This window comes from Oculina patagonica, chromosome 4, assembly GCF_052425735.1.
Source record: "Oculina patagonica isolate OP01 chromosome 4, crgOcupat, whole genome shotgun sequence".
In the NCBI taxonomy this organism is placed as follows: domain Eukaryota; kingdom Metazoa; phylum Cnidaria; class Anthozoa; order Scleractinia; family Oculinidae; genus Oculina; species Oculina patagonica.
In genome coordinates this window covers 28,707,051-28,720,321 of record NC_135761.1, presented here as the reverse complement: position 1 = coordinate 28,720,321, position 13,271 = coordinate 28,707,051, and the positions used below count along the sequence as shown (strand labels likewise).

The window sequence follows — 13,271 nt, the reverse complement described above, 5'->3', positions numbered from 1 at the left end:
CTGTAAACAAACTAATTTTGTAGCAACTTTTTCCCTATGCTTTGAACAGTTGGATGTTGCTGTTAGCTTTTAAATTAAGAAAAATCATGATAAAATATTTTTGTGATATGTTATTAAAAACCATGATTGCATGACAGTAAACAAAATGATGTATTTTTAAACAACATTTTAACTTACATTTGGTACCTTATTTGTGTTGGTATGTTGGGGGGTGGGCCACTTATTGCCTATAATTCCTTCCAAGGGGACTGGGAATGAGCGAGTTAACAGTGGAAGCTTTGTAAAGCAGGGAGGTTAGTCGACGCAAGGAGAAGTATTGGTAATTGTGAAGAACAGCTCCCGCTAACCGACTGTCGGTCGTCTGTCGGTCGTCTGTCGGCCGACAAACGGCCGACTGTCGGCCGTTTGTTGGCCGTCTGTCGGCCGTCTGTTGGCCGTTTGTCGGCCAACAGACGGTCGTCTGTCGGCCGACAACCTGCCGACAGGTTTTGGCTATGATGTCGGCCGACAGGCGGTGATCTGTCGGTAAGGTGTCGGTAAGATGTCGGTAAGATGTCGGTAAGTTGTCGGTTATACGGTAACACTAACCTTTTTGTTTCTTTATGTTTTTCCTCCGTAAAGGACCCCAAAATTTATGAGAAATTGAAAGGAAAGGTATATATTCCTGAGTTTCGGTTATCACAGCCGAAAACTAGCTTCTGCGTTGCCGAAATCGACCGGAGAATTTACGCGAACACAGCTACTCCATTTATCTCCGCCATATTGGATTGGTTAACTTAGTCTCATTCCCCCTCGGATTTTTATACAATTTTCGTTTCATGTGACGTATCGCAAGTATCTTTTCTTATGTTTCATGTAGTGTATTAATGTTTGTTATCATAAATTAACTTTATTGTTGGTCATTTACTTTTATAGACTTGGTGGCTCCTAAAGGAGCCGTTTTTGACGAAGTGAAGTCAAACTTCACTCGTAGAAGCGCTGATCAAATTTCAGCGGCAGTAGTTTCCCCTCTCTTCGCATGTTTTCCATCACTGGAATGAACCTGCGAAGCCGTCTTCTGCACAGTGTCTCAAGTTGTTTCACGGAAGCCACTTGCTGGTCACGCAGGACAAGGTCTAACTCTCTGGCGTCGACCTTCTTAAGTTCGGCGATTGCAACAAAGTCTCTGACAGTGCTCCTGGGGCAGCTGGCCAGTCGAAAGGCGCACGCCATACTGCATCGGTTTTCCATCATGACGTTCATGACCTGGTCATAGCGCTCGTGGATGCTGGCCAAGCTGTGGGTACTGACACGACTGCCATTTCTTTGCTGGTGCTGCTGCTGCTGTTCGGTGGGCGGCTCTTCTCTCTCCGGCTGGTCGTTCTGTTTCAGCTGTTCGACCTCCGCTCGTAGTTCGTGGATGACTTTCTTGGCGTTGACGAGGCGCCGCTCGAGGTTTTTGACGACCTCGTCTTTCGTTCTTATGATGTTCGCTAGCTCCTCCGCCTCACTCTCCCTCTCCTGAAGCTCTTGTGCCAGTTCCTGGTTCTGCTCTTTCTGGTTCTGGAATGCCAGCCCGACCCTGTCATGGTCTTTCAGCAGGGCCTCGTACTTCTTTTGCAGTTCGTCATACGAGCGTTGAGGGTTGGATGACGCAGACTTCGCTGTCTTCTTTCTTTTCTGGGTTGGGCGCACCGTACACGAACACTGACGGTTGTCGCCGTTACAAACACCACACCTTTTTTCACACTGTAACATGGCGTGGGCGCCGCCGCACACAGTACACTTTCGAGTTCTCTGAGACATTGCGAGTCGTAATGATAGAGACCGTTTAAACTCAAGGTTTTTTATACTCTGTTAAATGGATCAAGTAAACAATAACAATTTGTTGATTGGTTTATTAACAACGCATGTTATTGGTCGAGTTTGATTACTTGTGTCTATTTTGCATATGAATACTTTTCCATTACAATAAGTTACTTCTCATTGGTTAATTTCGATCCGATCAGAGGTTTTATAAAGGTTGTTGAAAGAGTGAATAAACTCATTTCATCATGAACCACTTCGAGATACTTACCTTGATCCATAGTTGCCACGCCGTGCTCACGTTCCTTGTCGATCGTGGCTTACTGGCGGCTAGGCGTAGGTGCTCTTGTGGAAACGATATGGTTCTACGAAGTGATAATTCTGATGACGGATATCACTGGGAATGCCCAGTAAACCAATGCAGAAAACGAAGATCAATTCGCGCTGGTTCTTTTTTCCAAGATTCCAAGATTCCTCTGCATCGCTGGCTGTACATCATCTGGCTGTGGTCGATCGACGAATCCAACAAAAAAGTTTCCCTGCTAACCGGATTGTCACTCCGTACGGTGGTCAAGGTACTTGAAAGTCTCAGAGACATCTGCACCGAGAAAATTCTACAAGGAAACATTAAACTGGGCGGCCGTGGAAAGACTGTAGAGATCGACGAATCCATGTTTGGCCACAAACGCAAGTACAACCGCGGGCGAATCGGTAGAGGCACCTGGGTCTTCGGCATGGTTGAAAGAGGCACTGGCAGAGCTCTTGCGTTCCGAGTACCCAACAGAACAAGAGAAACTCTGGTAACTGGACTGGTACAGCAATTCGTCGAGCCTGGAACGCTGATAATTTCTGACAAGTTTTCACCATACTTCAACCTGAACAGTATCGGCTACGTCCACCTCATGGTTAACCATTCTGAGAACTTTGTTGACCCTTACACTGGAGCCCACTCGAACACGATTGAAGGAGTATGGAGTCAGATTAAAAGGAAACTGAAGGCGATGAACGGCACTCAGAGAGAGAGAATTCCTGGATACCTGGATGAGTTCAACTGGCGAAAATGTTTCCCAGGCGATCCTTTCGACAACGTGTTAGCTGGCATTGCTGAGTTCTATCCTCCAAACTAAGTTCACTTAGTTTGATGAAAAAAAAAACGGCTCCTTTAGGAGCCACCAAATAAATGAAAGTCTTGACCAACGTGTGTGATATGTTTGTTGTTAACGGGAATAAGGGTGGCACGCGTCTAAATCAATTATCACAGCACGCGCTAAATCAATTATCAAATTACACTGTATTGCGTATAGAAATTAGAAAAACGTAATTCAATAGGCGTCCGTGTAACATTTCCTTTTACATATAAATTCTGAAGAGAAATGAAACTATTTACGCTGCAACCTGCAATGCAAACAGAGAAAAAAGTTAAAAGGTAAACATTATTTACTCTTACATGACATACATGTACCATGAAGGGGTCGCAAAGGATTCTAGGGCGACTTCAGCGAGTGCGTGTGTGGAGAAGTTTTTGCACTGTTTTGGCCTGAGTTTTGGATAAAATCATCTTCGAACGTGATTTCATTGCTTGCCTTATGCACTTAAAGCTACGTAGGTGATAGATTTATAAAAGATTGAAGTTTGTATAAAAGAAAATCTTGACGAGGAGTCGATTTGTTTTGTAGTAAGTACCGTAGTACAATGAAATACAATGTTTGAAAGTCCTATCTGTTTTAATCGCTTTCTGCGTCGGGCTTACTTCTGTGTTTACTGCTCAGTTTTACAGTAAAATGTCTGTTTTGGGAAGCTGTCGGTAACCTGTCGGTGGGCTGTCGGTGCCCTGTCGGTAGTGTGTTGGTAACCTGTCGGCCGACAGTCGACCGACAGTCGGTTAGCGGGAGCTGTTCTTCACAATCACCGAAGTATTGTCCACAAAAATCACCAAGATAGTTTAGGTGGCACCAACAACACATCTGACAGGAGGATGTTTGAAAGCAAAAGGCCTCATTTATTGTCCATTTGCTGTAGTGAACGCATACCTGCACTTTTGAATCGAAAATGTGAAGTTCTTTTTTAGAAGCCCTTTAGCCATGCCAAATTTAATCCATCATCTGATGTCATCTGGTACTCAACGATACCATTAGGTCTCAAAATTAACTGCACGATAAAGAATAGTTTCACCAACCACAGCATAAATTATTAAAATATAGAAAATGATTGACAAGTACTCGGAAAGGTGGTCATTCACTTTTGAAAAGTTTAGGAGGTGAGCGGTACTAAAGAGGGGAAAGTTATTGCAGGAAAACATGACATCTTACCTTCATCCAAGATGGCTACAGTTTATATTGCCACAAGCAAAACAATTTGAAGTTGGTAAGTTGATGTTTAGTTTTCTTTTACCCACACGCCAGTTAAGGCGGGCACTAGATATGCCTTATTCAGTTTGTTCAGTACTAGCAGTTGAGTAAAATGAAGATTTTGTGAAACCAACAAATGCAAATATATCATTTTCTTCAGACTTGACAAGCGTTTGGGAAATAAGACAAAGTTTGGAAGTAAATTATAAATTGCCCTGTTGTAAATTGGCAGAACAATAATAAATGAAGTAGACATGAGGTCTGAGAGATTCGTTTGCTAGTTTTGGTTTTGTCTCTTTTTAGGTGGTTTCTATCAGGAGACATTTAAGAAGAAAAATAAGCGATATGAAAATAGAACGATGTTTCGATGACGCCATTTCATCATTATCAAGTTAAAGTTATACTACAGAGTTCAGGCTTATATAGTGATCTAGGGTGTGAGAATATATTAGCATATTAAGATTTTAAATAAACAGTTTAGCCTGAACTCCGTTTTATAATTTTAACTTGATAATGATGACATGGCCTCGTCGAAACGTCGTTCTATTTTTCTATCGCTTATTTTTCTTCTTAAATGTTTCACAAAACATTTTGTTATTCGAAATCTATCAGGAGAATCAGTTTTATATTACTTGAAGGAAAAAGCTGCTGATTGACACGTGGGAAGCCTTGTGGCCAGGAAGAAAAAGAAAGAGGCGAAAAAATTGAGATGATTTTGAAAGATGAATTCAAAGTAACAGAGCAGAGAGGGGTTGGAGGTGTCAGTCCAGAGTGTATTGGCTTATCTTGGTCTTGACAATGATAGCCAAAAGTTAGCATCTTGTGCTGTAAACAAAACCTTTCCTTCGATTCAAACAAGAAGAGGACAAAAAGGATTAAAACAATAAGTCCAAAGCTTTAATTAGTAGTTTACCAAATAAGTAATATGTGGGCATTTCTTTGCATAATTTGGCTATCTTAACAATGGATGGTTTGTTTAAAAGTAAGATGTACAGGTAAATATTAAAATTTGCCGACTCAACTTACAATCTATTATGTGAACCTTGCAATGAAATACAATATAGCAACATTGTGACTGTTCCTTTATGATCCTCCTAAATGTAATACATGGTAGAAATAAATGTCATGTACATAATGTATCTTGGGTCTGTCATGAATTAGACATTAATTCCTGTTCAATAGCCATAAGGTGCGAAATTTGAGGGCCACGATTATGGTTTATGGACTAGGTTGGGTTTTGCATAAGAGAAGTTTGGGTAATTGTGAAGAACAGCTCCCGCTAACCAACTGTCGGTTGACTGTTGGTCATTTGTCGGTCGTCTGTCGGCCGTTTGTCGTCCGTCTGTCGTCCGTCTGTTGGTGTTTGGGTTTGTCGGCCAGCTGTCGGTCGTCTGTCGGCCGACAACCTACCGACAGGTTTTGGTTATGATGTCGGCCAACTGTTGGCCGACAGCCGGCCGACAGGCGGTGATGTGTCGGTAAGATGTCAATAAGTTGTCGGTTATACGGTAACACTAACCTTTTTGTTTCTTTGTTTTTCCTCCGTAACGGACCACAAAATTTATGAGAAATTGAAAGGAAAGGTATATACTCCTGAGTTTTGGTCATCACAGCCTAAAACTAGCTTCTGCGCTGCCAAAATCGACCGGAGAATTTACGCGAACACAGCTACTCCATTTTTCTCCGCCATATTGGATTGGTTAACTTAGTCTCATTCCCCCTCGGAAGGGGTCGCAAAGGATTCTAGGGATACTTCAGCGAGTGCGTGTGTGGAGAAGTTTTTGCACTGTTTTGGCCTGAGTTTTGGATAAAATCATCTTCGAAAGTGATTTCATTGCTTGCCTTATGGACTTAAAGTTGCGTAGGTGATATATTTATAAGAGATTGAAGTTTGTATAAAAGAAAATCTTGGCGAGGAGTCGATTTGTTTTGTAGTAAGTACCGTAGTACAATGGAATACAATGTTTATAAGTCTGATCTGTTTTAATCGCTTTCTGCGTCGGGTTTACTACTGTGTTTACTGCTCAGTTTTACAGTAAAATGTCTGTTTTGGGAAACTGTTGGTAACCTGTCAGTGGCCTGTCGGTAGTCTGTTGGTAACCTGTCGGCCGACAGTTGACCGACAGAGGGCATCACTGGCTGCTGAAGCGGCCTCTACGTTAGCAGCAAACTCTTCAAGAAGAAGAACTACAATTAAAACATGAAGGACTTAAATACCAACAACAGCAAGAGGCAGCTGAATTACGCCTTCAACAACGTAAACAACAACTTCAGCTTGAAACCGAAATTGCCAAAACGGAAGCCAAAGAGGTAGTTTATGCTTTGGCTGAACTAGGGGATCAGTATGTTCAGCGGCCATCGAATGCTCGGACAAGTACTCAGGACCTTGCAACTTCCCCTCCTCTAGGACAGCCAAGCCTACCAGTCCTCTTGAATAGGGAAACACACTTTTCCCTACCAGCACCTGAAAGTTTCGATCCACCTTCAAAGGGTCTACAAGCTTCACATGGATTTCCTAACAAGTCCCGAGAAACAACAGGATCAACAAAAGATCATCAACCAATTCCAGTAAACAGTCAATCTAGAAGACAGTTCAAAATTGTTTCACCTGAAGTGAATCCCTGGGCACCTGCAAATCTTCCAAATCAAATTCTAATTTGCTTATCATGTGATTGCTCTCAGTTTTTCATCTATGTTATTACACAATCACCACGTATTTGGATTTCTCATTTCTACGTACTGTCTAATTCAAGTTTTGTTCTGATTTGTCTTCGCTCTAACGGATCAGGAAAATAAGGCTTTGTCCCTTCAGTGGTTTTCAAATCATTAATTAGTTTCTTAGAAGTATTGTAATCTACTGCTTTTCAGTCAAATCATATCCATCATAATCGTCTCAATTGTTCAAATGCGTTTGGATTACCTCTGTGGAAAATCAATTAATGTAAGCTTTAAATGGAACATTGTTTCAAGACTCTAAACTGAACGGTTTAGTGCTTACAGTCTTGCCATCAACTCAATCGAATCAACAGACAGAGGCTTAGGTCAAGTCTGCAAAATCACTTGGAGTGATCATCGACGACAGACTTGATTGGAGTAGTCACATCGAGAAACTAACAAAGAAAATTGCTTCTGGGATTGGGGCCTTAAAACGAGTAAGGCACCTGGTCCCTCAAGCAACCTTACACCTAATATATAGAGCTTTAATACAACCCCATTTCGACTACTGTAGTACTGTCTGGGGAAACTGTGGGATTACTTTGCAAAACAAGAAACAAAAGCCACAGAATAGAGAAGCCCATGTTTTGACCTTCTCAAACAATGACGCGCACGCTGGCACGCTGGTGATTTATTTGACATTCTAGGATAGGAAAATCTAGCTCGCCAGCAGCAAATTCAGAGCCAGACTATCTCTGGCTCCAGACTATCTATCCTCTAAATTTGAAAGACGAGAAACCGCATACAACCTAATGGACTCTGAAAACAAACTCAACTTTTTTCATGGGCAACCTCATCCCGTGCATGACATTAACAAATTGATTGATTGATTGATTGATTGATTGATTGATTGACCCTGTTACCACTTAATTGTCATTTTCTGGGCTACGTGAATCAATTTTGTAGTTTGAGCCCATAGTACTAACGGCTGACATCGTCGAGTGAACTTTCCTCGAGCCATTGTTAAGTATTAGTTTTTGGAGAAATCCCTGCACTTCAAACTGAACGTTTTGGACTAAAAGCATAATTTTCACCTTTGGCAGAAGCTTTTGTGCGAGAGAATCCTGGCAAGTACAAGTAAAGATATCATCGCAGCAGAAGCACACACAACAGCAACAGTCAGAGAAAACTGAGCAGGGGGATGATGCTGATGCTGATCATATCATAAACTTTATTTATGACACATTTCAGGAGTTGAGTAAGAACTGATGTTCTAGATTCATAGGTTGTGATACGTTACTCACAAGAAAACTGGAGTCAGAGTTAGGTTCCATGACAGAAATTTTACCAGATGAAAAAGGAAAGCTACGGGTTTTCCTGCAAACCTGGATGTAAAGGAAACAGTGAAAAAGAAGATTTACCTTGTAAGGGAACTAAAGAGCATGAAGCCCAAAGTCACAGACTTGCAGAGCATCATTGATCACAGTGCTGCACCCTTGCAGAAGCTACAAGTCCTCAAAGGTAAGGTCACCGATATGCTTGATAAAGTACAACTTAAGCAGAGTGAAACTATTTTGAACAGTGATTGTTTCAAAGAAATTCATCAGCTCTGGATACAATGCTTGCAACATTTGCGCTCAGAGAATAGTCATACATTGACATTGTAGGCAATACAGTACTTGGATTGATTTGAGTACAGTCAACTCTCTCTTAACGGACACCTCTATAAGACGGACATCTCCATAAGATGGACACCTGGTGTTGGTCCCGTCCCTGCCGTTTTTCAGTTATTTTACTGTAACTTAACTTCCTATAAGACGGACACCTCTCTAAGACGGACAGTTGGAGCCGGTCTCGAAGGTGTCCGTTTTAGAGAGAGTTGACTGTATCTCGTGAAGGACCCTCCACCTCGACACCATCTGGAACCAGACTCTGTGGTGCTTTGCGTATGACAAAATCAACTATCTACATATATATTTTACCCATCTTCTTCGCTATTCCAACTTCATGCTTGCCAAAAGGGTGCATTTCTTTAAGATATCCAGATAACCAGTCACTTCCATTTCTCTTTGGAATAAGTCCACCTTCCACGGATCTTTAATTTTTAGTCATGAAATTCATAGAATAGGTTGTCTTACTGCATTGAATTTGCATCAAGAAGCTTAACAGGGCTTGCAAACTTCCTAAAAGGATTGATACTGTCGGTGCAGTTTCCAAAGACCATAAGGGTGGTTACTTGCATGACGACAGAAAGAGCAATCAAGAATATCTACACTGCTGTTTTGATCAACTGCTGGGAAGCTCGAAAAATATCTGATCCAAACTATACCTTTGGAGCAAGCTGAAAAATGTAAAAATACACAGAAAACAGGCAACCCAACTGGGTCAGGGGCGTCAGAGGTGTACACACAATTATCTAATTTTGTCAACTCAACATAGCATCATCAAAGATATCATGTTTGTTAAACATTCCCAACAATTGTTATTGGGAAAATATGGCTACTTACTGTAGATGCAAACATGATTGTTAGTGTGTAATACTACTACTTGTTAATGTGACAGGTTGCTTTTATTTGTGAAATACTATATTTTTCATGTTTCATTAACTTTATTTTGCTTATGTCATTTAAGCATGGCCTATTTGGATAAAACCTGATAAGACCTGATCAACCAATAATAAGACCTGATCGACCAAAGTATCATTGGACCTTTGATGTGAATTTTAACGGGTCCTGGTTTGTTGGTACCTATGATTCATGAAATTGAACATGTGGCCAGAGTGGTCGCTACACTTTAAGTTCTCTTCTCAGCTCGCCACTAGAGAGTTTTTTGTAGACTGCTTGGAACAATAAAAGAGTTATTTCCATTGGCCTTGTTCCGCATAGAGCCACATTCCTTCTAGTCATAGAATAATTGTGTTTTTTTGCCAAATTCAGACTCTTTATTGACTAAATATTAGGAAAAAGAATTTTGCACTTAAAAAGGATGCTGTGAACTACAGGGAAGGAGCACAAGGTTGTTTTCTGATCAGCCACTGGCAATGGCGGAACTAGAATTCAGGGGGAAGAGACATGAAAACGCAAGGAGCTGTTTGAGAAGAGTGCTGAGAGAAAGAATATGGCATCCAGTGTTCATTGCCCCCGCAACCCGAGGAGGCATCATTGTAATCCGTGCGAATATATAGTATATACTGGGAAAAATCTTGATTTGATCCATTTTTGCCCGCAAATAGTCTCGGGAAATGTAAAATGCCGACAAGCTGAAAGTCCGCAAGTAGGTATCGGGAGTTGTAAAATGCCAACATACGGTGATTGGTCAATGATGACGCAAGTAAACGATGATTGGGTAATGATGACAGCCCAAGCATGAGCACGTTTACGGATGACAACAAGCAAACAAACAACGTTTGTAAACCTTGATTGCGGTCGGACAGCCTTTCGAAGTGAGGATATTTTGCAGTCCCTTCAAGCTTTATTGAAGCCTTATTGATTTCACAAACCTAGAAGCCGAAACTTTCGCAATTGATTTGATCAAAAACAAGAAAGGTACGTATTGGTCTATAAATTTTTCCTGAAAACGTTTTGCGAGCAACTTTCGTTCGCTTGAAGGATTGACAGACTCAATCCAAAACCGAGATTTACTAGACACAAATTACACTTTGCACGAGGGGCTTGAAAGAGTCAGGCCACAACCAAGACAAGTTAACTGAGATAAAGTTCACAAAGAGTTCAAAAAGATATCGCGAGCATTGAAACTCGCAGGGAAGTGAGAGGGTTTTTACTTGAGACATACCGTATAAGCTTATCTAGCTACACTGTAGCTGTCGATTCATTGCTTTCGCAGTTTCGGCTTTTAGCCAGAGCATCATATCATTAATTAAAAAAACTCAAGCATTTATTTTAACTACAACTATCGTTATTTTTATTGCAGAAACAAGGATCGAGCATTTGACCGAACAGTGAATCAAGCATTGTTGATCAAGCAGTGAATTATTGGAAGTGCAAGGTGAGACATTTTGCCAAGTTACACACAGCTTTCGATCCATTGATTTCTGTTTTAGCCGGCAAAAAAACTCGCGTGTTATATTTAAAGCATTTATTTTAACTACAACTATTGATGTTTTATTGACAGAAGCGAAGATTCTAAGCATTTGATCGAGCAGTGAATCGAACTGATTGAACAGTGAATTAGAAGGAATTGCAAGGTAAGAAAATGTTAAAATGAGACACGTGGCCAAGAGTCATTTAATGAACTCTGTCTTTCAGAGATCTGGAATTTATTCTTGTGCAGTAGATTGCTTTTTGGAGGTTTCAAGATATGTGTTTTTTCCTTTTTTGTCAAAACTTTCAGCCAGAAGCATATTTCCTGAATTGCTTTTTAACGCTTCTGCAGATTATTGCCAGTTTACTGAAAATGTTCAACTGTTATCAGAGATTCGAGAACCAGTTTGGTTATATCTCAGACAGCATTGTAGTTCGTTTCAAGCAAGAGATTGTAATGCTGCTTTCAGTCAAATATTTGAGGCAAAAACTTTTGGATCTCTAAATACAGAAGAGCTCAGCCTTTTTGCAACACAGAGAGTGTTTGAATCTTACTGTGAAAGTTGTGAACATCAGATTACTTTAGACAGCAGGGTTTTTCTGACCTTTGTAACACAGACCGAGTTAAGTAAACTTGGGTATGACACCAGTTCTTGGCCACTGTATGTTTCAGAAGTTCATACACAACCTGGAAGACTAAACTGCAAAGATTGTGGATATTTAGCAAAAGAACCAATGGTTTCATCTGTAGTCAATTCAAAGTTTCTTTTCATTGAATTCTCTCCAGAAATAAGGGAAAGCGTGTTCCTTTATGACAAAATAATAGTTGGCAACTCTTTTTACACATTGAAAGCATCTGTGTGTTGCAGTCAAGCTCATTTCACATGTGCTATCCAAAACAATGGTAAATGGCTGTATTTTCATGATTTCAAAAGATTAGTGAGAGAATTTAAAAGTCTAGATTTTGTGCAGATGCAATTTCCGGGTGGCTGGTTTTTTGCTGTTTTCGAACTTATCAATGAAGATAAGATCCCAAAACATTGTAAAACAACCACAAACTCGCACGTTGGTAAAAAGACTGTTCCGCCAGAAAATAACCAGGAAAATGGTCATCAAAAAAGACCAAAGCATAACAATTGAAGAGCGGCGGGAATAAACGGCCCCTGGACTTTCTGACTAAATCGAACATTATCGAAACAGCTCCAAATTGCGCATGCAGGTTTGTTTACGTGTGCTTAACAATGTCCTGTCTTTCATTTCACTGGTCTTTGTTTCGTTTTTGAAAAATTACACATGCAAAAAGACAAGGTTTTTGCTCGCGCGGCTTCTTTTGTCTTTTCTTTTACAAACGATAAACAAAGGAAACCTTTTGTTTCTCAAAACGATGAAGTCAGCTAAAGTTTTGGGATTACAGGCCTAGCCCCAACCCCTTAGCTTAACCCTAGCGAAAAAAGCTTAACCCTAAACCCCAAGGGTTAGGGTTAGGGTCTGACGCTAGGGTTTCATTTCAAATTTAGGGTTAAAAAGCTAAACCCAAGTTTAAGGGTTAGGGTTAGCGTTAGCGTTTCAAGCGGCTAGCTTTCACTGCGGTCTGCTTGCGGTTAGCTTCTTTTTGTTGTTTCGGGCAAGACTATTGTAATCTGTTACCGTTAGCTGTAATTTTGAGGTGAAAGTGAAATAAAGACTGATTGTTGATTGAATACGTTTGCTCGTGTTGTCACATTATACTAGTTTTGCTTTCAGTTAAGTGCCGGCGGCTTGCTCTCACTTCTATCTCCACTCCTTACATCATCACACATCTACAAAATCCCGCGAAAACAAGATAAACTAAGGCACGAATCGATTGATTGATTGATTTATTGATTGATGAATATTTAATGAGGCACAGAAAATAATTTTGCAAGGGGAGGTCCCCCCCCAAACCTATAAAGAATTTTTTTAAAGTCTAAAACCAGGTCACTTCTCGGCAACTTTGTCGCGGCAGAACCCAAGCGGACCCTGAAAAACTCGCGTTGACGAAGTTCCCGGCAAGAAACCTCTGGTTTTAGGCTTTCTATGCGGCCAGGCTCAAACTACCTTGTTTGCAACGTTTTTTCCGAAGCGCTAAACAGCGCTGTTGTACAAAACAAAGGCAGTAACATCACTCAGTTCTTCGAGCGATGCTGTAAACTTACGGGTATTCAGACTTAATGATGTCCTTCAACCACCTGGCAGCCGCAATCGAGCTTAAACTATAAACTTTTCCGTTTTACTTTCACAGACACGCCATTTCGCTTAATTCAAACTCTTCCGCCTCTAACATGTGACCTTACGTCACAATGCAGTATCCAGTCCTACGCTACTCAAATCAACAAAAGACATGCGCAGCGAGTCGAAGAAATGCTTGTTAAATGGTTTCTCGTCTTCCGTAGACGCTTAGAAAACCCTACAGGGAAAGATGTAC

The 13,271-nt window shown here is 40.9% G+C and overlaps 2 protein-coding genes across 2 annotated transcripts; one reads left to right on the top strand and one right to left on the bottom strand.

The window, feature by feature from the left end:
* Positions 1–323: 323 nt before the first annotated feature.
* On the bottom strand, positions 324–1,785 carry LOC144650044 (uncharacterized). The gene has a single exon (XM_078509689.1). The coding sequence runs from the start codon at positions 1,783–1,785 to the stop codon at positions 964–966; it is 822 nt and encodes a 273-aa protein (XP_078365815.1). The 3' UTR covers positions 324–963.
* On the top strand, positions 1,786–2,912 carry LOC144648287 (uncharacterized). The gene has a single exon (XM_078507899.1). It carries the CDS (start codon positions 2,034–2,036, stop codon positions 2,910–2,912), a length of 879 nt encoding a protein of 292 aa, XP_078364025.1. The 5' UTR covers positions 1,786–2,033.
* Positions 2,913–13,271: the final 10,359 nt, after the last annotated feature.